Source organism: Neovison vison, chromosome 9, assembly GCF_020171115.1.
Source record: "Neovison vison isolate M4711 chromosome 9, ASM_NN_V1, whole genome shotgun sequence".
Classification (NCBI taxonomy): Eukaryota; Metazoa; Chordata; class Mammalia; order Carnivora; family Mustelidae; genus Neogale; species Neogale vison.
Window position 1 is genome coordinate 31,048,202 of NC_058099.1, and position 22,832 is coordinate 31,071,033.

General features: G+C 38.0%; 1 protein-coding gene across 1 annotated transcript in view; it reads right to left on the bottom strand.

The window, feature by feature from the left end:
* Positions 1–8,522: 8,522 nt before the first annotated feature.
* Positions 8,523–22,832, bottom strand: part of STX17 (syntaxin 17) — a 54,402-nt gene continuing 40,092 nt past the window's right edge. The window contains exons 5-8 of the mRNA XM_044265262.1: positions 18,548–18,663; positions 18,419–18,469; positions 11,686–11,772; positions 8,523–10,979 (exon numbers count right to left, since the gene is read on the bottom strand). Coding sequence (XP_044121197.1) covers positions 10,740–10,979; positions 11,686–11,772; positions 18,419–18,469; positions 18,548–18,663 — 494 coding nt within the window. The 3' untranslated portion in view covers positions 8,523–10,739. The remainder of the gene's footprint in view (positions 10,980–11,685; positions 11,773–18,418; positions 18,470–18,547; positions 18,664–22,832) is intronic.

The window sequence follows — 22,832 nt, forward strand, 5'->3', positions numbered from 1 at the left end:
TCCTGCCACCTTAAATGATTTCACGGCTCTTTGGACCAAAGCGTATCCCAAAGAGCTGCTGGAAGTTACAGGTGCTCTGGTAGCAGCTGCTGGAAATCATGAAGAATTTGTGGCAACAGAAGACTGGAAGTGAACATAAAGTATTCCCGCTCTCAGAATAACTAAGTTAAGTTGCTGTAGCTATCTTTCTAAATAAACATCTTGTGAACCAAATTGAAATGTTAGTAATCTATATTTGGGGAAAGGGTTTATTTAAATAGGTGATAAGAATAAAACTAATCAATTTTAAGCCCAATAATTAAAGACCCTGAAGACAGTAAGTCGTTTCAGGACTTACATTGTTTTATGATGATTATAACTGTTTTATGTGTTCATTAAAACAGGTTGGATAGGACGTCTGCTTGGCAACTGTTTTTTAGCTGTGTTTGAATTTTTGTATGTATTTCCAAGTAATAAAACTATATTTATAAAATATTTCTATATTTTAGACTTTTTACTAATTCAGTGTCATAAATATCATAATGTGAACATTTTACTCTTATTCCAGATGACCAGTCACAAGCTTTTCCAGTTTTTATTTTTTAGATTACTTAATAGTACTTGAATCAGAATGGGAAGCTGTATGAATCCTTATGTTGATAGATCAAACCTGGCCTTTAGTTGGAATTGCCAAAGCTCCACATTGCAGAGCACTTTGGGGGAGGGTGGCCAGCCCTTAGACAATAGGTTTTGGAGAGGAAGAGGAAAAGCACAGCCTACAAACAGCTTTTCTAAAATGCCCCTCTCGGGACACCTGGGTGCGCAGTCAAGTAAGCGTCTGCCTTTGGCTCAGGTCATAATCCCAGGTCCTGGGATCCAGTCCCACACTGGGTTTCTTGCTCACCGGGGAGTCGGCTTCTCCCTCTGCCTGCCACTCTCCCTGCGTGTACTCTCTCTCTCTCTCCCTCTCTCTAGCGAATAAATACGTAAAATATTTTTTTTAAAAACTGTCCCCTCTCCTTCTCCCCTGCCTGGCCTAATAAACTCTTGTCTATCTACTCTTCAGTGCCCAGGACAGTTACCACCCACTGTGGTCCCACAGCCCTCTGTGTATTTTAGAGGATCCAGTCTAATTCATGTACAGAAGTACATGAATCCCTTTTCCTTACATCATGTGAATGTCAAAGATGCAGGAACTCCTCTTATTTTGTATTCCCAGCAAGCTAGAGCACCATAGGATCAATAATTCTTATGGAAAAATAAAAGCCAAATTACATAATAAATGAACAAAGGGCAAGAAATTATCTCCATAACTAGAATGGACTCTGCTCCAGGAAAATTAATAGAGGCTGCCCTTTTTCTCTATTAATAACTATACTGTAGGGGTGCGTAGGTGGTGCAGTCAGTTAAGTATCAGGCTCTTGGTTTCAGCGCAAGTTGTGACCTCAGGGATGGGGGATGGAGCCCTGCATGGGGTTCCACACTTAGTGGGGAGTCTGCTTGAGAACTCTCTCCCTGTGCTCCTTTTGCTCTCTCCCTCTCAAATTAATAAATCATAAAAAAAATATCTTGCAGTAATAGCAAAGCATTGCTAGGAACTGCTACCCTGTTTTCCAGCTCTGGGCTACTCAGAAGATCGTGTACTTGCCTATTTGTGCTGTGTCTCATTTTACTTAACTGGGATGGGTGACAGGAAGGAAACTGCATGGCCATGTTCCTGATGCCATGTGTAAACTTCTACATGACACAGGGAGGACCAGATCAATCTTGGAAGCCTGATACTACGATTGTTTTCTTGCCCTAACCACTGCCCAGAAAGACATCTATTCTGACTTACCAATTCTTCATATCTTCATAATGAGCATGGCTTTCTGATTTAACAAATTGTTTAATAGTCCATTTCAGAATTTTTCTAGATTATAAGGTAAATTACCTGGTCTGTGGCTTTTGAAATAGAACTTAGTACTTGGATGGGAAACCCCTTAAATTTTAAACTTTTGCCCAAGCTCTGTGTTCTGGCACCTTTTCTGTTTTCTGGTCCCTCAGAAATTACGGGTAGTCCTTTTACAATCACATCTGTAAGTTCCCACTAACCTTAGAGGATGCTTTTTATCTAAGCCTAGAAACAATAAATTCTTTGAACAGATGCTTTTTTGAGGGGGAGGGAGGGAACAACTCTGCACTTACTTTCATTGCCTTTATCACTAGGGTGGTCATGTAAGATTTTCATCCAAACCAGGACATTTGAGAGTGAAAAGCAGCATTAGTAATAATTACACTAGGACACGATGTAAAAAAAAGTCTGTCCCAGACAAACGAGGATGTATATCACCCTATTCCCACCTGCACCTGTTCTACAGTTTCATGTTTGGGTATCATTCTTACCAGAGACGAAAAAGATTTACTCCGGGGCGTCTGGGTGGCTCAGTTAAGCAGCTGCCTTTGGCTCAGGTCGTGGGATTGAGCCCAGTTCGGGTTCCCTGCTCGGTGGGAAGCCTGCTTCTCCCTCCCCCACTCCCCCTGCTTGCGTTCCCTCTCGCTGTGTGTCTGTCAAACAAATACATAAAAATCTTAAAAAAAAAAGATTTACTCTCAACCAGTCATGTGTCATCATAATACCACATTCTTAATGAGCCCTTTTAAAAAGTCATTTTAAGAATTCTTGGTATTTCTATAAAGTCTCCACTCATTTTAGGTGTCTCCCTAACATTATTCTTGTAGATCCCTTTTTCATTAATGTGCTATTCCTTTAAACTTTAGGAAAAAAACAGTAACAATTATAATAATAGTAGCCACTTATATTCCTACAGTTACGGCACGCCAGCCTCCATTCTAGACACTTAACATGTATTAATTTTTTTTCATCTTCATGACCACCCTGTAAGACAGACTATGTATCAACAAGGAAGGGGAAATTCAAGAAGGGGAAGGCTAGAGAAGTCCTGAGTTGCTGACCCTCACCCTAACCTAAATAACAGGCAGCGGTCCGTTATAAACAAATGTAGAGAGGAAAGGCAGGCAACTAATGTGCATGAAGAATTACTAAGTGCCAAGCACCGTATTCCTTTTTATTCCTATCAGCTCACTGAGAGGCTGTTTTGTGGGAAACGTACATTAACTTGGGTACTGGAGACCTTGGTCAAAATCCTGTCACATGCCTTTAACTTCACCTCTGCCCTTCCTTAATTCCGGTCTCTGCCTGCCTAACACAGCAATTAAATTCCTGCTGCTACTCTTTCAATACTAGGCCATCAGATTATAAATCCTTCCTGGGTGCCTACTGTTCCGACCCCATCAATCCTATGGTTAAGACAGAAGATAAACCCAACTTTTCCATATACTTCTTCAGGTCCTATATCTTCTCTAAGTCAAGACTTATAGCTGAAATTAGAGAAATATCTTTACCTCCAAATTCTTAAATTTCCAATTCATGGCTCCCAAGTCTTGGAGGTGTTTTCCAGATTTCTTCTGTTGCATCACTCCGTCCTAATTTAATATACAAAAGTGAGTACTGAGCAAAGGTCTGATAGATCTTAGAAGGCTTTTTCACATTTCCATACGTATCCACCGAGAGATAGCACAACACACATGCTAGGCCCTGATCATTCATTACCTTGAAGTTTCTTGGGGCATATCATTTCTTTCCCCCTTCTCATCACTGTTATTTCAAGTGATAAAACATTCCAACAAGCAGATGATCTAGTCCCTTCCCTGAAAGCAGCTTAAAATCTAGTTGGTAAGATCGTATCACCACAAATGGAAGAAGTTTATAGCTATGAAGAACATTGCAGAATTTGCCACAAGTGAATGAAGCCAGTGAATTGTAGTGGTTAAGAAATAGTGTAGAAATGGAAAACTGGACCATGAAAGTCTTGGGCACTAACAGGTAAGTTTCATGGCTATTTATTTTCTCAGTGGGTTTTCAATATTTATGGAATGAATAGGATGACAGGACGAAAACAGGCATTCAGTATGAAGTAGGGTATCTCACAGCAGAGAGACACGGGAAAGGAAAGCAAATATGTCAAATATACCACAAACTCCAGTAAGGTGAGGTTTACTAACTTCCTTGGCAAGGAAGGCAAAAGGAAGAACTCCTAGGGTTCTACCAGTCTTTTCTGATACAAACCAACAGATCGATTCCTTTAAACAAAGAATTATTAAAGTTAAAAACCTGTATAACCACCCCAGTCTACACTTCCATCTTCCATCTTCATCACTCTCAAGTTTAGCTCCTTGGTTTTCTCTGAGCACACTATGTTCTTTCATGTTTTCAATCCTTTGTACATGGAACTCCTCTGCCACCTCGAAGCCCACAGCTCTCTTCAGTCAGCCATAACCTTCTTCCAGGCATCAAGAAAAGTACATGAGCTTGGGTATAGGAGACCTTGGTCAAATCCTGTCAAATGCTTTCCTCTTACCAAGCCTTCCCCTTCTCTTCCAAGCAGCAAATCACTCCATCTTCTGTGCCTTCATCCTACTTTGTTTATTCTTCTTTTAAGGTACTAACCACGTGTTACTGTGATTTACTTGCTTTACGTACCTGAATTCATTAGCTTGAATGATTTAACAAGGGTAGATTCCATAGGTCTAAGATTTTTCTATGTATGGTGGCCCTGGTATGCAAAACACAACAGGCATCCAATTCAGTGTTTGTTGAATGAATTTATTGCATGTTTCCTTATACAAGCACCACTCAACAACACAATTAATTCAGTAAGCTTTACAGAATTTGTAGATATTCTCACCACTGGGCCTTTTCTTGTGCTGACCCTTGCTAACATCAAGGGTTTAACAATAAAACGGAAAATATCTTAGAGGGTTTAATTAATGAAACCCAGGTAAACATCTTTTTAATGATTGACCATAATACAAGAAAATCTCAAGTACTTGAGAAATGTATGAATAACGTATATTCTTGAGTTGTTTTTCTCAAATATTTATTAGTCAGGTTTCTCACAGGAGCTAGACAATGGTCCATTCAAGGCTGGAGTATCTATGCTGCTGAAGAGAAATCCCCATGCTCTGGCTATCAGATGCACAGGTGACAAAACCGACAATTTTAGGGGTTAATAAATTAAATGTAATTTCTTCTAGGGGGACAAAAGATTTTCCTTAAGAAACAACTTTTAGGCTGATCAGTTGTGTAAAATGCAGTACTACAGAATTTTACAAATGTAAACAGTTTATTACCAGTTCATAATTTCACCATGGGAAAAAAACCCTTAAAATCATTTTTATGGAATGTCTGATTCTCAGTGGCACTGTCAGTTGGTGAGTAGTTGAGTTTGAAGAGATAAAGCTAGGGCCAGAATAAGGAAAGTTGTGAATGCTCACCTAAGGGTTTTGAACTTTATTGAGTATTCAGGGGAGCCACTGCTGAAATATTTCAGCAGAAAAATGGCCAAGGGACCTGGTTTTCATTCTTGTGGCACTGATGTGAGGAATGGCTTAAAGTTGGGGGAAGTTAGATAGGGGGTACGAGGTAACACAGTCTTTTACTAGAGTGATGACTTTGAGCATATTTAGAAATAGATGCAACTAATATTCAAAGTAGAACTGACAGAAGCCAGTAAGAAGCTACATATGAAGAATGGAGAGTGTCAAGTTGCTAACCACTGAGGTTTATGGTTGGCAAATCCCAGACTGGAATAGGAGAAGGCAGCCACCGCTGAGAAAAAAAGCTTATCAGGGGAAAGACAAAGCCCAAATTAGCACTGTGATCTCCTGAGGCCCCATCCAATTTTCTTTTCACTATAGCTACTGTCTGATCTGGAATTTTAGCTGGTCTGAAAGACCATAAGCCTCAGCATACAACTTGATATGGCAGAACAAAACTTCAGTTGAATTACTTTGAGGGTTTTTGTTTTTCTTAGACCTTGGTATAATTCTAGCTGTTGTGCCAACTAGCTTTGATCTTGGGCAAATCATTTTTATTCAATTTATTTTTTTATTCAATTTATTTCTTTTGTTAATTTTGCACAGATATATCTATCTCCAAAAATAATTTGAGAGTGGCAATGTGGACAATAATATTCATCTTTTGCCATTGATTGTTTATAATACTGAAGAAGTTCCTCTGTAAAATGGTGTCAAATTAATGAATATAAATAGCAAGAACCACCTGTTAGAAACAAAATGTTGTTAAAAACACAAACAGAACCTAAACTGCTTACATTAATTTAGGCTCCCAGGGAAGCTTTCCTACCTTTTATTAGTCCTATGATTCCTTACAAACATTATCTAACATTCATTAAGTACCAGAGAGCTAAAGCCACATGGTACCTTAAGAGAACACGTCCATTTCACAGAAGAACCCTTCCCCCAGGCTTTTCATCATCCTTTCTCCCAGATTTTATGTGGCAGCAATGAAGGGCAAAGGAGACCCTGAGAAACACCTTTCAGTTTTAAGTTAACACAAAGCATGGCTTGGTGCGGTTTCTGTTCTGTGCAGAGAAATGCTGCACATTTCATACTTACGTTTCAGGCTTCCTCACCTTCCTGTGATTGGTATGACCAGTATTCAGTCCTTACTTCTGTGCAAACTACTTATGGCACAGGCAGCCCACAGAGATAGGTTTTCAGACTTGCAGGAGTCTCCCTTTATAGCATTCAGCTTCCGTATACCAAAAGTTCTTGCTCTAGGAGCTCTGGCCAGCATACCCCTTGTCTGGGCACCTGTAGGTTATTGGCTCCAGCACAGGGAAGTAGGAGAGCAAAACCATCAGAAGAAAAGCAAAACTAAGAATGGAAGAGAGGAGAGGTCATAAGGACAAGGGGGTGTAATCCATGACTAACACGCACTGAGATGGCTCTTCTATTTACTTTGCAAAATGTCTTTGGAGGCAATTCCAAAAGAAAAGTTTCAAAAATGTTCTAAGTAATACTAGTGTCACTAGTGTAAGTACGTGACTTCCCAAGAGTACCATTTTAAAAGATAGCAATTATTTGATTCTATGAGTTATGATAGGTTTAAGAAAAAAACATTTCATTTTTAATACAAAAAGCATCGCTGAAGAGATGGCTATAACCCATGGTATACAAGGAAATTTGTAGGACATGTAGGTGGGTTAGAAGCATTTTTAATTTTACAGTCTAAGGACCAAATTCAGCACTAGGTACTTCTGCATCAGCCACTATTAAAAACTTTGAGGCTGCAGGACAGTTCCTGAAAAGATTAAAAACAAAAAACTGCAAATGCACATGTAATTTCACAGCAAGCCTGCCTTACAGAATATACTGGTGTTCGGGTGAAGCAGGATGAATGGCCCACCTCGATTTTATGTACAGAAGTAGCATAGTGGGGGAAAAACAAATTTTTGTAGTTCAAGAGACCCAGTTAACATCCCACTGGCTTCAACATTTCACAGCTGAATAACCCTCTGTAAGTCATTTAACTTCTCTGAGACTCAGTTTCCTTACCTGTAAAATGCCTAGTGAAGTGCCTGGAAAACAGAAGATATCCAATAAATATCAGTTTCTCCATAGGGTGTTTTCTTCTTTTCAAACAAAGGGTCACAACCCATTGGTAGATTATGAAATCAATTTGGTAGGTTGCAACCAGCAATATTTTAAAAACAAAAAATATTGGAGTACACTATACGTAATGGTATTCTCCATTATAAATTAACTGAGTTTTGATATAAATGCATTTTTTACTGTGGGTTACAACCACAAAGTTTGAAAGTGTGCTCTACAGAAAAATTCTCAGATTATTATATCACAAAGTCTTTAGAAAAACAAAAAAGGTCTTTAGGAGCACTGCCTTTTTCCAATGGACCGCTATACACCACCCCCCTCATTCTGCACTTTCCCCCCTGTGATTTAGTTTTGTAACTGGAAGTTTGTACCTCTGTAAATTTTAAGAACTTAATCAAAGTAACCCTTACCTTCTAACTTGAATATAGTAAAAATAAGACATGAATCACAGAGAAGATGAATTTAATCGGATACCCTAGGGCATTCAATTCAGTTTAAGATTGGTTTCTGTGTCATATTAATTAATTCATACCTCTAAACACTTGATAGTTTATTATAGTTGATTAAACACTTCTAGAAAGTTCTACCAAAGGTTAGCTTTTAGATTCTATTACAGGGAAATTAGACAGAATTTCTAAATGGTTTTAAATTATAAGACTTTTTAAAACAACTAAAATTTGCCTGAGCATGAAGGCTGGTAGGGTAATATTCCAATCCTGATGAGTAATAAAAATCAAAAGGCCTATTTGAGCACATAGAGTGGTGTCCCAAATTGGCTGATGAAAAATGAGAGATCCTCAAACAAAATATAAACTTCAATTACAGGCCTCCTCTCTCCTCCAGTTCCCAGTGTAAAACTAGCCTGACAGGATAGTAAGTCCCTAGGGCCATTAAGATGGTGGGCTAAAGGTAGGGGCACCTGGGTGGCACAGTCAGTTAAGGAACCAACTCTTGGTTTCAGCTTGGGTCATGATCTCAGGGTTGTGAGATCAAGCCCCGCATCAAGTTCCATGCGCTCAGTCTGGAGTCTGCTTAAGACTCTCTCCCTCTTGCTCTGCCCCTCCCTCTCAAGCTGTCTCTAAAATAAATAAATCAACCTTTAAAAAAAAAAAAAGATGGTGGGCTAAAAAGCATAGCCAATTGTGGGTTGGCAGAGAGGGAATGATATGGAGCAAGGAAGACTGGGCCATGTTGAAGGGAAGAATACTCAGAAATTACAGAATTCAATAATTACAGCTGAATCTTGATGAAATCAAGAATCTTTGTTTTAGCTGACCAGGCCAGACTGGCCATTGTTAGAGTTACTCTATGGGACTGAAGTTTAGCAATCTTGTTTTAAAAAAGCACCCTGGATGAGTCTGATCCTCATTCTGGTTTGAATACCCTGTGTTAAAGGGACAGCAAAGATCAGAAAATATTTTAAAAAGTGTAGTTCCAAAGTAATTATCCTAGCCTTACAGGTATCCAGTATCAAATACCGTATCAGAACTGGACACTTATTCAAGGCACTTCCTTCTTGGTACTATACTGAAGATACAATTCTCAGATAGCAATACTTGATATTTTCCAGTTATTTAATGCCAGTAAGAAATGATGCTTTCTCTTCATTAGAATTCATTGGTAAAAGTTTAAAAAAAAAAGTATAAGAAAGAAAAGTCTGGCTATATTAGACAAAGAAAAGTATCAAGCAAACAATAAAAATTATTAAGAATCACTCAACAAGAGAGAAATGATAAGCATTCAGCCACCTGAGGAATCTGTTTGGCTCCTGAGCTCACACATTTTGTGGTACAGGTGACCATTCCTCTACTCTCAGAAAACAGCAAAGATTAAGGCAAAAGGTGGCTCCTTCCTATTTCAAATGAACTGGGGGTACAGGATGAGGCTACCTGTGATTTTCAATTCTTTTTTCACAAAATTAAAACCTTTTTGTTATTTGGGTTGGGCGGGGCCATGTTTGCTGTCAATGTCAAGTGTTGGAATTAGCACCACAAATCCTTCATCAGGATCACTCTGGGCACCAGGCTTTGTCTATCATCTTGAATATGAGGAAAGGTGAGCAAGAACGCCACTCCTGGGAAGAGGTAACAGCTGGGAAAAGTAAAGCATAGGAGACAGCAAAGCCTGGGGAAAAGGATGGTAGTTAACAGAAGTGAGGTAGAAAGCTAGTTCTTAGCTCCCCAAAAGGCCAGCTGAAAAGACATAGGGTCAGAGATTCCCCGCATGGCCGGTACATCAGTCTCTTAAAATTGTAAGATGCCCCAAGAAATGATCTGGTACCCCCTGCTACCTGCTTATTTTTTACCTCAAACTCTAACAATGTTGGAAATATTTGAGATTTCCTTTCTTTCTCTCTTTTACCTAGAGGTTATAGGAAAGGATGAATGGATATGGGAGACAATACAAGAAAGCAGATTAGGAGAAAAGTCCTCATTACACATGGGTAGAATTCACCCCACAAGTCAAAGAACTTTGCAGAATTACAAGGGAGGGAAGGCAGAGGGCACTAGATTTTTGAGTTGTTAAGAGACAGGCTGACAGACCAAGCTTAGTGACTGGCTTAATAGTCTCCTATCACTTGAGATTCTGTGTTCTTTATTTAAAAAGATAGAAGGAAGAGTTCAAAGAAGCCAGTGTCACAAATTAAGGTATCTCAAAGAGAAGCTGCACCTCTCTTTCCATTTTCTTTCACTATTAGTGTCCTTCACCAGAAAATACAGGTGGACCAAACTATAAAAGGGTTCACCAAATGGACTCCATTATGTGGTTCACCTGTGCCCCTCACTAGATCCCGATTTCCTTATTTGATAAGAAAGGCTCTTGAACTCCCCATTCTTTTCTTTGTTAACAGGCCTAAATAACCTCCTATATATAGGAGATCAATAAGCATATTTTTAATATACTTAGTCTTAGGGTCTCCAAGTAGGGTTATGGAATACACCAGCCTTCCATAACCCATCATGTCCACACATCTCGAGTCCTTATCAAAGTTAAAAATTCATTTTTCACATTTCTAGGCAGAAAATCTGGTCCTTGGCATGCCGTCTTTAAACTTTACCTGACATTACACACCCTTAGCCCAGGCTCCTCGATCTCTAACGTCTCCCTAACACTCCAGCAAACAACAAAATATATCTACTTATCACAGTTCAATCCCATTTGAGCATCTATAGCCACTATCTTGACATAATCATGTTCCAAAAGCTGACTGAGTGTCCAACAGCAGCAAAGGTCCTCATTAGGATAGACACGTTGGCGCCAATAATGCTGAAGTTTGGTTTTTAACTGCATTTTTTGTCAGTTTGGCTGGGAAGATCTGGACAGCTGGAAGTGAGCTTCTCCATCATTTTCTGTTTCTTTCTTTGTATCAATTTTCCACCTGTGAAGCCCAACACCCCACCACCAAGTGCAGCTGCAATTCCTGCCACTTTGAAGCCTGCGAGGAGGCCAATCGGACCCCCTACCACTCCTCCGATGAGTGCACCTGCCACAGGCAGAGCTGCCAGCTTGTATTTTGCAGCCTGTAAAAAAAAAAAAAAAAAAAAAAAAAAAATTCAATTTAGAAATTGAGTTGAGAATATCCGCCTGTGGTGATGTGCATTTTCCTCTCATTACTCCTGGCAATGCCTCTTTAACTCTTGGTACATAATCAACCTTAGAGCTCAGGAGAGGAGGCAGTATTCCACAGGTACTACAATTGTTCCTGATCTCAGAATTTGGAGAAATGAGCTACGAAAAATGGACTACCACAAACGGATTTTACTTGCAAAACAATCAATCCACTAACTATCTAGCAAGCTTACTTAAACAGTTTCGGCTGCTACAGATAACCCCAAAGCTTTTGTGTTGCATAGACATTATTCTGTGCTATATTCCTGGGGTTCTATGGGAAATAGATGGTCCCACCCCACATGTACACTCTTGCCCCTACTGGATTCTGGTGACACTTTACTCTCTGAACCTCTGCAAATATTCCCTTATAATACCAAAATGCCTTAGAGTTGGGCTTTGGTTTATCCTCTCAAAAATTTCTCTCCCGATAGAACAAATCTTAGAGTAGAATATTACAACAGTCATCGATTTCTTGCACTACCAATGTGTCATTTGTTCCTCATTTCCTTAATTGCTGGTTCGCTCCACATTAAAGAGAGCAGATCAATTGGGTTAATACTAGAGATTCCTGGGAGCCAGAGTACCATTGATTTGTCAGCAGGAGCAGAATCTTACCTTCCCCAAGTTTTTGGTTCCCTCTTCAACATTCACAGCAGCTCTGTTGACATGGTCTTCAATGCTGTCAATCTTCTCCTGCTGAGACTAGATGCAAAGGAATTATGAGTGAGCATTCCTGCTGGGGAGCAGCAGTCAGCCAATACACACTATTTTAATTCCTGTAATCAGGATCCCGTGTACTATAGCCTTGCAGTCTGAATAGTGGTTCATTACTAGCGTCTGATAAACTATGCTGAAAGTACAAATTCATTTGTATAAAAAAGAGGGCGATTTAATTATTAGATAATAAAAGGGTGGCACCTTTATAGGAAAAAGCATCTCACACTAACATTCATTCAAACATACAAACATATTATTCTCCAAATGAATCTACTTTGTCAGAGAAGAAAAATCCAAATAAGCATTTACAGGTCGTGTTGAGGTTGATGATAAAAACAAAAACAAAATCAAACAAAAAACTTCTTTAACTTATCTTCTTTGAAGATTCAAATATTTAAAATAGGCAAATTTGCCTTAGGAGTAAAAGGCCCTTGGATCCAATAAAATCAAATGATTACTTTTAAAAATGAGAATACAATTTGGTATGATCTATCACAAAAACTTTCTACTTGTGATATACAGTAGGGAGCAGTGAATGAATTTACTGTTCTGAACTTCACACCTGTACACTTTAATACATTTTAAAATCATGACAAGTTAAAATGTTTCAGATCAAAGATATTAATAAAGCATTCTACAAAAAAAATGGCAACACCTGTGCTGACACAATAAAACTTGTGACTCATGGAACCTCGGGGTGAATGGGAGGAATGACTTTACCCCTCAGAGGTGTGAAGCCCCATTACATTTCTCAGAACTGGTTACTGGACTTCAGCTCAAACACCTCCAGTGATAGGAACTCATTACTTGCCACAGGAACACAATCCCATTTTAAGTAAAAATTAAACAATTTATATACAATAATTTTGAGGGTATAGAATGATGAATTCTGACAAATGTATAAAACTCAAGTAACCACTATCACATCAATATATAGACTAGGATTTTGTTTGTTGGTTTCGAAAGATTCATTTATTTACTTTAGAGAGCAAAAGAGAGCGCACATGCACACGGTGGGGAGGGATAGAAAGAGAGGTAGGGGCAGAGTCTTAAGCAGACTCCATGCTGAGCGCAAAGCCTAACTGGGGCTCAATTCCATGATCCTGAGATCACAACCTGAGCCAAAACCAAGATCTGGATGCCGACTGAGCCACCCAGGCACCCCAGGGTTTTTCTTTTTCTTTCTTTCTTTTTTTTTTTATTCACAAACGAAGAGAATCCCTGTTTGATCCCAGCTAAATCCCACTTCTTTAGTGTAACTGTGAAATAATTCAACTTTAATCCTGAAGCATTTAATTGCCCTCTTAACACTAAATCGGATATGAACACTCTTCTAACTCCAAACATCATATGAGATCATATCACAACACAGCTAATTTTTCCCCCCACGGCGCTTCCTATCAGCAATACTGACATCCTTCTCTTCTGATTCACCAAGTTTGTACCTTTTCACTGGTAGACATTTTATGGTATCCCTTCATTCCTGTATTCTCCACTGCTATTCTTGAAATCTCTAACACAACCCTGAAAAAAAAGTCCTTTATCTGTTTTCCTTTTAACATTTCTGTCAGAAACAAGTACAACAGTGCTTCTCACATGTGAGAGTGCACCAGAATCGCCCAGAAAACTTACTGAAGCACAGATGGCTGTGTCCTACCCCCTGAGCTTTTGATTCTGTAGACTTTAGGTGAAGCCTGAGAATTTGCATGAAATATGAGTCCCCAGGTGATGCTGTAAGTCCATGCTTCTTCTCACACTTTAAAAACCACTAACATAAGTACACAATCAGATTAAGGGCACAACCTTCTTGGCCAGATGTCCTGTGTTCAAATTCCAGTACTGTGTGCCCTTGGACAAATTACTCAAGCTCTCCAGGTGTCAATATTCTCTCACAAGTGAGGATAATGATATACTTCACTGAGTTGAAGTGAGGATAAAATGAGATGGGGTCTGTAGAGTGTGAGGAGAAAAATAGAAAAAGTCATCCTGATCTTCTCAAGAAAGCCCATCTTTCTTTTCTAAAAAGTATATTAAACTTCTTCCTATGAGGCTTGAAAATTCTTGGGCATTAAAACAATAGATCTTTCCTAGGCATTCATTCATTCAGTTTTCATTTTCCTCGGACAATAAACTTACTTAATGTTAGTTCTCTTCTTTCAACTCATAGAAGCATAAGTCCAACACTAGTAACATCCAACTTGTTGGGATTTTTTACACTGAACTTCTGTCATTGTTTCTATTTGGGACATCCTAACACTTTCCATTCTTGCCTGAAAGTCTGTGCTAGCAGATAAATCACAGACATGATCACCAACCTCCACATCCCGATGAGCTGAGGGGTAGAGGGAAAATAGCCAATACACCTCCTTTCTCTCAGACCCCAAATAATTTTCGTATACCTACCAACCTCCCCTTTTTGCTTCTGATATGCTTATGTTTGCTTTCATGTGCCCAGGCCTCCCACATTTGACAATCTTCAAACTCCCTTTCTGACATTTATACTTTGGCCCCTCATACATGTTCTCAGCATCCCTTTAACAGGGAGTTGAACCATATATGAAAGACACTAACATAAAGACTCTTCTCTTTGCAAAGGGAAAGAATTCTCAAAGACTCCAAGGATATGTTGATGGATTTCATTTTAAAAAATGGTGAAGTAGGTCCCTTTGTCTTCCCCCCAAAAATAAATGAATCTTAATAAGCAGTTATAAGAGCATCTAGGATTCTGAAAAAGAAATGTGATTTATTAAGTTAATATTGGTTAAGTAGGATGCAATTTGGGCATTTGAAGTCAAAACTAATGAACTGTCTTTCCCTTGAATGCTTTTTGTGGACACTTGTATACCCAGCATCCTCTCTATCAAGCAACAGTAATACTTTGAACAAATCCATTCCCCAATCTATTTACATCAATAAAAATGCTCTCCCTTGCAGAATCTTGCGAGTGGTTGTAAAGTTTTATTAATGTGATAAAAGCTATGGGTTTAAGAGGCTATTGCCAAAACTGTGGTTATTTTCTTTTATTCCCGACTCTTCAATTACAACCATCTTTCGAGGCTAGCTCTAGTCTTAGATCTTGGCCAATCCAGGTTAACACTGAGCTATCCCAGTTCTGAAGTCCAAAAGTATGTAATCTATAATTCTTAATCACAGGCAATAAATAATACACACAGAAAAGCTCAGAAACATACAAACACTACTACATACAGAGTCCAGGATTATACTGGCCTAGATATGCAATAAACAGTGTAGGTGAGTAGGATGTTGATATCATGGGATTTGGCAATAGGAGAAGGAAGTGTAAGGGCTACAGTACTAAAATACCTAAAGGTAACAGTGGTAGAACTCTAAGCAAGGAGCCGAAGAAGGAATCCTATAAGAGAGGGACAAAGGCAGGAAAGCATCTGGGGTCAGAGGAAGGAAAGGGGATAGTAAGTAACAGAAATTATCTCATTTCTTCCTCTCATCAATTTTACAAAGCTCATTGTTGTCAAACAACATCCTTAAGGCCAAGTGGCTAATAAATCCAATCGATCTGATCTAATCGACTATGACCCAATTTTTACTCATAGGGAATAAGGTAGAAAGTAGAGACAAAGTTGGACCAGTAGCAGGGTGACATGCCACTGAGTGACAGGCCCAAAGTTCTTTAAATGCCCCTTTACAAGAAATAGGGCTAGTTCCATAAGTACAGGAAGAGAAGAGGGCACTTGGGCAATAAAGGTTGAAGAAAACTGAATCAGGGTGCTTAGATATTAATCCATTATTAGACCATACCTGGATCTCTTGATAGCTTTGTGGGTTCATTTTTCATTATGGTAAAAAATATATAATATAAAATTTACAAATTTTAACCATTTTTAGTGTGCAATTTAGTGGCATTAAGTACATTCACAATGTTATGCAATTATCAAGACTATCCTATAGGTTGTTTTTTTCTAAACTGTTCTCTAGTCTTCACTGACCTTACTTAGCACAGTCCTATGCACATAGAAAGTACTCCAAAAATACATGGTTAATTTGTCTAGATACTATCATATCCATGTGACAAGGATGTGGTCACTGTGCTTATGTTCCCAAGTCACTGGTGCCTAAATGGAGCTTCTGTGAGTACTGACCATGTGGTCATGGGAACTCAGTCACCCTGGGAATAGTAATCAGTGGTTCTCCTTTGAGCTTTTGCCTAATACATTCTGTTCCATGTCCTCACACAGATTATTATAAATAGGACATTTGTATAGAACTATGGCTATAGCCAAAGTCTTCCTACACAAACCTTCCTTAGATTAGGGGTTAGGAGCTTTTTACGTAAGCTAATCAGATATATAATTATTAAATGGCCACAAGCCCTCAATTTTTCTTTCATGTGCCTATCCCTCTGGAAGGGAAATGTATTTGTCTGGAATGAGACGCACTTTGTACATGTTTGTTTGTTTCTTAAATCAACTTTACTGAGGTATAGTTTACACATTATAACTCACATTTAATGTGTAGAGATCATGTACAGATTTTACAAACTACATTATATTAGAGAGTTAGAATAATTGAATAAATCTCAATTCTGAAACAACAAATATTTGGGGATTTTTGTATCATACCCTTTTATATGCAAGTATATGGATAGATTACAGGGATACCTAATCCAGAAACCTCAAGCATTTTGCTGCTTCTGATTCAGCAGCATCAAAAAAGGAAAATGCTTTAAAAAATTTACTGATGTTCAATTTTAGGCATTAAATTTCAAGAAGAAAAATACAAAAACTAGAAAACAGATGAAGGGACTAGTATTGAAAGGTCTAGAAAATCATATTCTAGAAAGAACACATTAAAGAAGAGTTCTTAAAAGAAAAAAAAATATGATGAAGTTGGATAGGGTGAGGAAGGGTAATATTGGTCTAAAAAGTTGAAAAATTTTATATGGAAAGATGACAAAACTTATTCAGTGTACGGCTCCAAGTGGGCAAAAGTACCAGAGGGAAGTTATTGTAGGGCAGGTTTATAGAAGGAAGAACTTCTAAGAGGCAGAGCGAATCTCCAAACAGAATGGCTGAAGTATAAAGTATCCCTGCACTGTAATTGTTCAAAAGAAGAAATAGATTAGCTGGCTTCATAAATTCGGTAGAATTCCATTCTGAGATTATGTAATCCAGGGACTTCTTATACTTGAAAGCCAGATGTCAGGGAAACCATAATTCAAAGATGTAAAACCCCCAGATCACGGTTTGGTCAAGAACAAAAAACTAAGCCTAGACAGAAGCATGAGCAGACACAGGTTTCCTCCTATTGGTACACACAGACACACACATAAACATCCAACCTTCCTGTACTTCCTGGGAAGGAAACATAAGAATAACTTAGAAAAAAAATGACAGAAAACCTATTCTGTCTTTCCCACCAAATCCTACTTTATGTTCCCTCATCTATGTTAACAGTATCACTGGCTACCCAACTATGCAGAATAAAACCTTAATGTTTGACTCTTCCATCTTCCTCCAGTTTCTAAGTCTATCCCAAAAATACCTCTCAGCTGGCCTTTACCTTTATTCTTGTATTGCCATTGTTCTTGGTGAAACTTTTTTAAATAAAGATTTTATTTATTTGACAGAGACACAACAAGAGAGGGAACATAAACAGGGGAGTGGGAGAGGGAGAAGCAGGCTTCCTGCTGATCAGGGAGAAGCAGGCTTCCTGCTGATCAGGGAGCCCAATGTGGGGTTGGATCCCAGGACCCTGGGATCATGACCTCAGTGGAAGGCAGCTGCTTAGCAACTGAGCCAACCAGGCACCCCTGTTCTTGATGACTCTCTTGCTACTGATTCCTAACTAGTCATCCTGCCCATTATCTCCCCCTTCCCTGAGTCAATATTCACATTGCTAAAGGTAATATTTCTTAACGAGACTGGATCATATCACTCTAACCTGCTCAAAAATCTGTATCGACTCCTTAATGCCTACAAACTGAAGTTCAAATTCTTTGGTATGGCCCTCAATACCATCTCAATCAAGCCCTCACACTCCTTACTTTGCCTGCCCATAGTATCTCATGCTTTGTCATTCTTGAAAGCCATACACTTCTCTACTCTGTGTCTTTGTTCACCTGTTTTCAAGTGCCCCCTCCCCACTCCCATCTGTGGATATTTTACTCAGTTTTCAAGGCTCAAGCAAATGCTACCTATCTCGTAAAGCTATCCTTAATGTTTCTACCTCACAACCCCGCCTCCCTCCCTTGGAATTAAATGCTTCTGTTAGAGCTGATAATACGTCCCTTCATCCCTCATTTCTGCACTTAATAATAATGCTTGAAATTTCAGTTTGGGGGGTCCAAACTTATCCACACCCACTATAAATCCTTAAAGGCAGAGAAGAGGCCTCATTTATTCCTATAGCTAACCTTGTCAGACCCTTGGTGCCAAGGTTTAACACAGTACCTTCCATGTAACAAATGCTTGATAAATGATAAATTATTAAATTGATCTGGACTGTTGATGAGAACTGTTAGACTTCTATCCGTGGCTCAACACTTAAAAATTGTAACTTCTATTAAACTTCTAATCAAAAGTGTAGGAATTAATAAAAGTTTCTTATCCTATTAATCTAACATTTCTGAGCCAACAACAATTCTAATACTTACATTCACTAGGAGAGAGAAATCAGTGACCAGTTGGCTAAGTTCAATTAAGTCCTTAAAAAGAGAGAAGAAAAGGAAGTTACTTACTTTTTTGCCTCACAGCCATCAAAATGAAAATAATTTTTAACGTACCGCTTCTAAGGTTTCCCATGATTCTGCAGCATTTTCGTCTTGAGGAATTTCAGGCAACGCATATACCTGAGTCATATTCTGAGGATCGGCTTCAGCCTCAGCAGTGTGAAATGTTCCTGGATGAACACAGCCTCATGTTTAGGGTTTATGAGCTTTGTTAGAAAGCAGACAGCATAAATCAATTTTGTAAAACAATTCCCATATAAAATGTTAGCTAACTGAATTCAGGCTGGAAGTAAATTGATTATTCCATAGAAATAGATACATCTATGGGCAGATTGTTTCCAGGTTAACAAGTATTTTTTTCTTTAATTCTACAAAGTCATCACACCAAAATGGCTACAGATGCCACCCACCCAGTCTGAATAACTAGAGCTCAGTGAGGAAGAAGCACTGAAGGAAAACTATTCTATTTGGCCAACATTCCATATAGAGATACCCACTAGAAATAGGTTTCACACTTGCAATGTAAATCATTAACCTTTTCTTTGGGGAATTTAGTAGTAAGTATCAGATTCATATGGCATTAAAAGTAGGAAAGTGATGTGTTTTTTGCAATAAAAATCAGTCATTTGGGGTAACAATATATCTGTCATCAAATGAACACCTCTTATTGTGTGGGTCTTTTTGTACATCTTTCTTCTAAGTCATTTTTCTAGCCCATTTCTCCATTACTTCTATTTCTTTCCTGAGTTTTAAAAAAGTCCTCAACCCCCTAAGGCCTTCCTCAGTAAAACTGGTATGATAATGAATTAATTTATACTCCAAACCCCACCTTCAAGTCTTTATTTCCTTATTTTCTTATTTTCCTTATTTCCAATACAAGGTTTTACCAGCCATTTATTCATTAAACTGATATGGACTGATGACCACTAAATGCCAATCAGTGTACTCAGGTAGCACAGATACAATGGTAAACCACAAAAGTAGCTCGAGGGAGTCAACACAGTACAATGGTTAGAGTATGGGCCTAGTCAGAAAGACCTAGGTTAGAATCCTGACTTGGCTAATGACTAGCTAATTTTCCTCATTTTTTTAAAAAATAAGGTGAATGGGGCACCTGGCTGGCTCAGTTGGAAGAACATGTGATTCTTGATCTTGGGATTGTGAATTCGACCTCCACGTTGGGTGCAGACATTACTTAAATGAATAAATAAAACTTTTTAAAAAGAATAAAATAAGGTGATAAGTATTTATTTTGCACTGTGGCTGGCTTAAAAATTGAGTATAAGTGGCTTAATAGTTACTACTATAATAACTAACTATTGCTATTGCTACTATTATTAATGGCATTTACCATATTATGTACAATATACTATATTAACAGGCAAGTTCAGAATAGCCTGATAACAACTATGATATGAGTAAATATGGAACACTGTATCAGTACAGAAGAGAGGTATTTAACCTAGACTTGGGGAGGGGAGAGTAGTTGGAGGTTTTGAAGCAGAAGCCTGAGGATGAACAGCAATTACATAGGTGAACTGGGGGTAAAGATGGAGGGAAAAGCAGAGAGTATTCAGGTCAGGGAAAATAATATGTGCATAGGTTTGGGAACTAGAAAGAGTTCAAACAAAATACAGACTATGAAAGAGAAAAGCAAAGACTGAGCTTTTCAGGAAATCAAAGGTGACATTATTCATGGTATTATAAACTATGCTGAAGAATTTTGTTTCTCTCTAAGATCAATAGAGAACTATTAAAAGGAGTTGGAGACTACTGGGAAGCTGGAGGGGGCTATAATCAGATTTCAGATTTAGAAAGGGAACCATAGCTGTAGTGTGAAGAACAGATCAAGGATGAAGTTGAAAGGTAAAAAAGAAATTAAAAAAAAAAAAAAAATCAGAGAGTGAAAAACCAGTCAGGAAGCTTTGCAGTTTGTCCAGTGCAAAATGATGATGGTTTGCTCTAGGACAGTGGCACTGGAAATGGAAAGAAGATATCGAAAGGTCTAATTCCTTTTGTCCCCCTTACTTCAAGTTCAAAATACCTACCACTTTAATATTATCTGGTACCTGTTACATATTGTGTTGGGTACCAGAGATGAGAAAATGAATAAATACAAAAGAGATGTTCTCAAGGAAGTTATATTCTAGAAAAGTCAGACATACATAGAGACAATCCTAAAACAGTAAGAGTCTAATTGGGAAGGTATCTGACCCAGCTTGGTGTGGTGTGCAGTTTACGAGACAGCTTCCTTAAAAAGGTGATTTTTTAAAAGCTTTTATTCATTTATTTGACAGAGAGAGACACAGTGAGAGTGAACACAAGCAGGGGGAGTGGGAGAGGGAGAAGCAGGCTTTCTGCTGAGCAGGGAGCCCGATGTGGGGCTCAATCCCAGGACCCTGGGATCATGACCTGAGCCCTTCGAAGGCAGACGCCTAATGACTGAGCCACCCAGGTTCCCCAGAAAAGGTGATCTTATGAGACGAAGAAAATAGGAATATAAATTCTACACAGAGAGACTGGCATAAAAAAGGCCCTCAGAGAAGAAAAAATAAAACAACATAAAATCAGCAGGTTGGTCTTTCAAAGAATAAAGTAAAAGACACAAAGTTACAAACACAGAACATTACACACATGGTTAGGAGGGTCCTTACTGTAGACTAGTTAAAGCCTTTGGACTTTATCTGGCTGACAGTCCAGAGATACTAAAGTGTCACATGCAAGGACATGATATAATGATGTGTAACACCTCATCTATTAAAAGTCATAACTCTTAAGTTCATCTTCTCAATTTTTTTCATCCTAGTATTTTATAAAATTGCATTGCTATTTTACTTTTGAAACTTATGAATGTTTTTACTTCTCAAGGAAAAGAATCTCCTTGAATTGTTTAGGAAGGGTATCGTCAATTAACTAAGAAATATTTTGTAGGCTTATCAGAATTGATAGTGTTCTTTTAATTTTGAAATTTAGCTTATCTGAATACATTTCCTTATCTTAAAGGAAGAGCAAAAACATTAGAGTAAGTTTTACATTACAACATTATGGCAAGTATCCAATATTTTAAAAGCTCTCTGATTTTTTACAAATGTTTAAGAGTTACTTACCTTATGTCCTAACTTATCACGTGAAGATACTTTCATTTTCACATCAGTCAAGAAAAATGAATTATTCTAAGACCGCTTATACTTAATATTTCTATTGTAATAACCCCAACATCTTTAAGAGGATGATGAATAATGATAATTTTATCATTAACAGACCAAATGTAAAGCAGAACTTTATAATTACAACATCCACTTAAAGGATTTTTATAAGCCATAGCCTTTAAACTATTACAGAGGATTTAAATGAAGTATGCCAGGGTATACAATAAAATGAGGGGAGATTGTCATAAATAAATTCTTTATCTAAATGAAGAAGGGGTGGGAAATGTTTGGCATTTTAAGCAAACATAAAAGATTTCCCCTGGTAAAAGTGTTTAAGTCATTTACGTCTCACTTGAAACCAAACTGCGTATGCATCTTAGTTCAAATGAAGTCTTAGAACAAAGAAATCTGTTCTACTCCATGGAAAATCCTGCTGTAAACTTACAACTCTGAACATCACTAATCAATTTGAGGCATAACTAACAATTAAGAAAGAAACCCTTTAATTTCTCCAACTTCCATAATTCATTTATTCTAGCTTATATTAGAAATCACTACCTCACTGAACATCCACTGACTTTGAACTTTTAGGAACTACTACAGACCCGATGAGAAAAAACACTGAGACAGATTATAGCTGCAGGAAAGAAGGATGAAGAACTCACCCTGTGCACAGAAGTCAAATTGCTATTGTTTTATATGATGAAATCATTTAAGATAGTTCCATCCAAATGCAAACAACTGCAAGTGTAAAGGGCATGAAGAATACATATATCACTTCCCACTGTTTTTCAAATTCTAGTTTTAAGACCTTATTATTGACTACAAACTCACATAAACATGAAGATATTTTTAGTTGAAGCTAATAACACAGATCTTTGTCTCCATACATGCAAACATTCTTTCTTTGTCTTTCTCTCTGTATTTCATGAAAGGCAATGATTCTAACTAAGAATTATAAAACATGTAAGAAATTTCCATTAAACTTCAATGTTAGGAAAAGTTTCATTTTAAGTCTAAATCAATTCAAAGGCATTTCCTGAATTTTTCATATTCTGACAGCTTAAAAATAGTGAAATTAATCTCTTGATCATCTATACCAACCTATCTATCAAAATAAAATGACTTCTAAATCATGGCTTGACTTAGCCGCAAAAGAGGATTTTTAAGAAAATTAAAACCAACAGAAA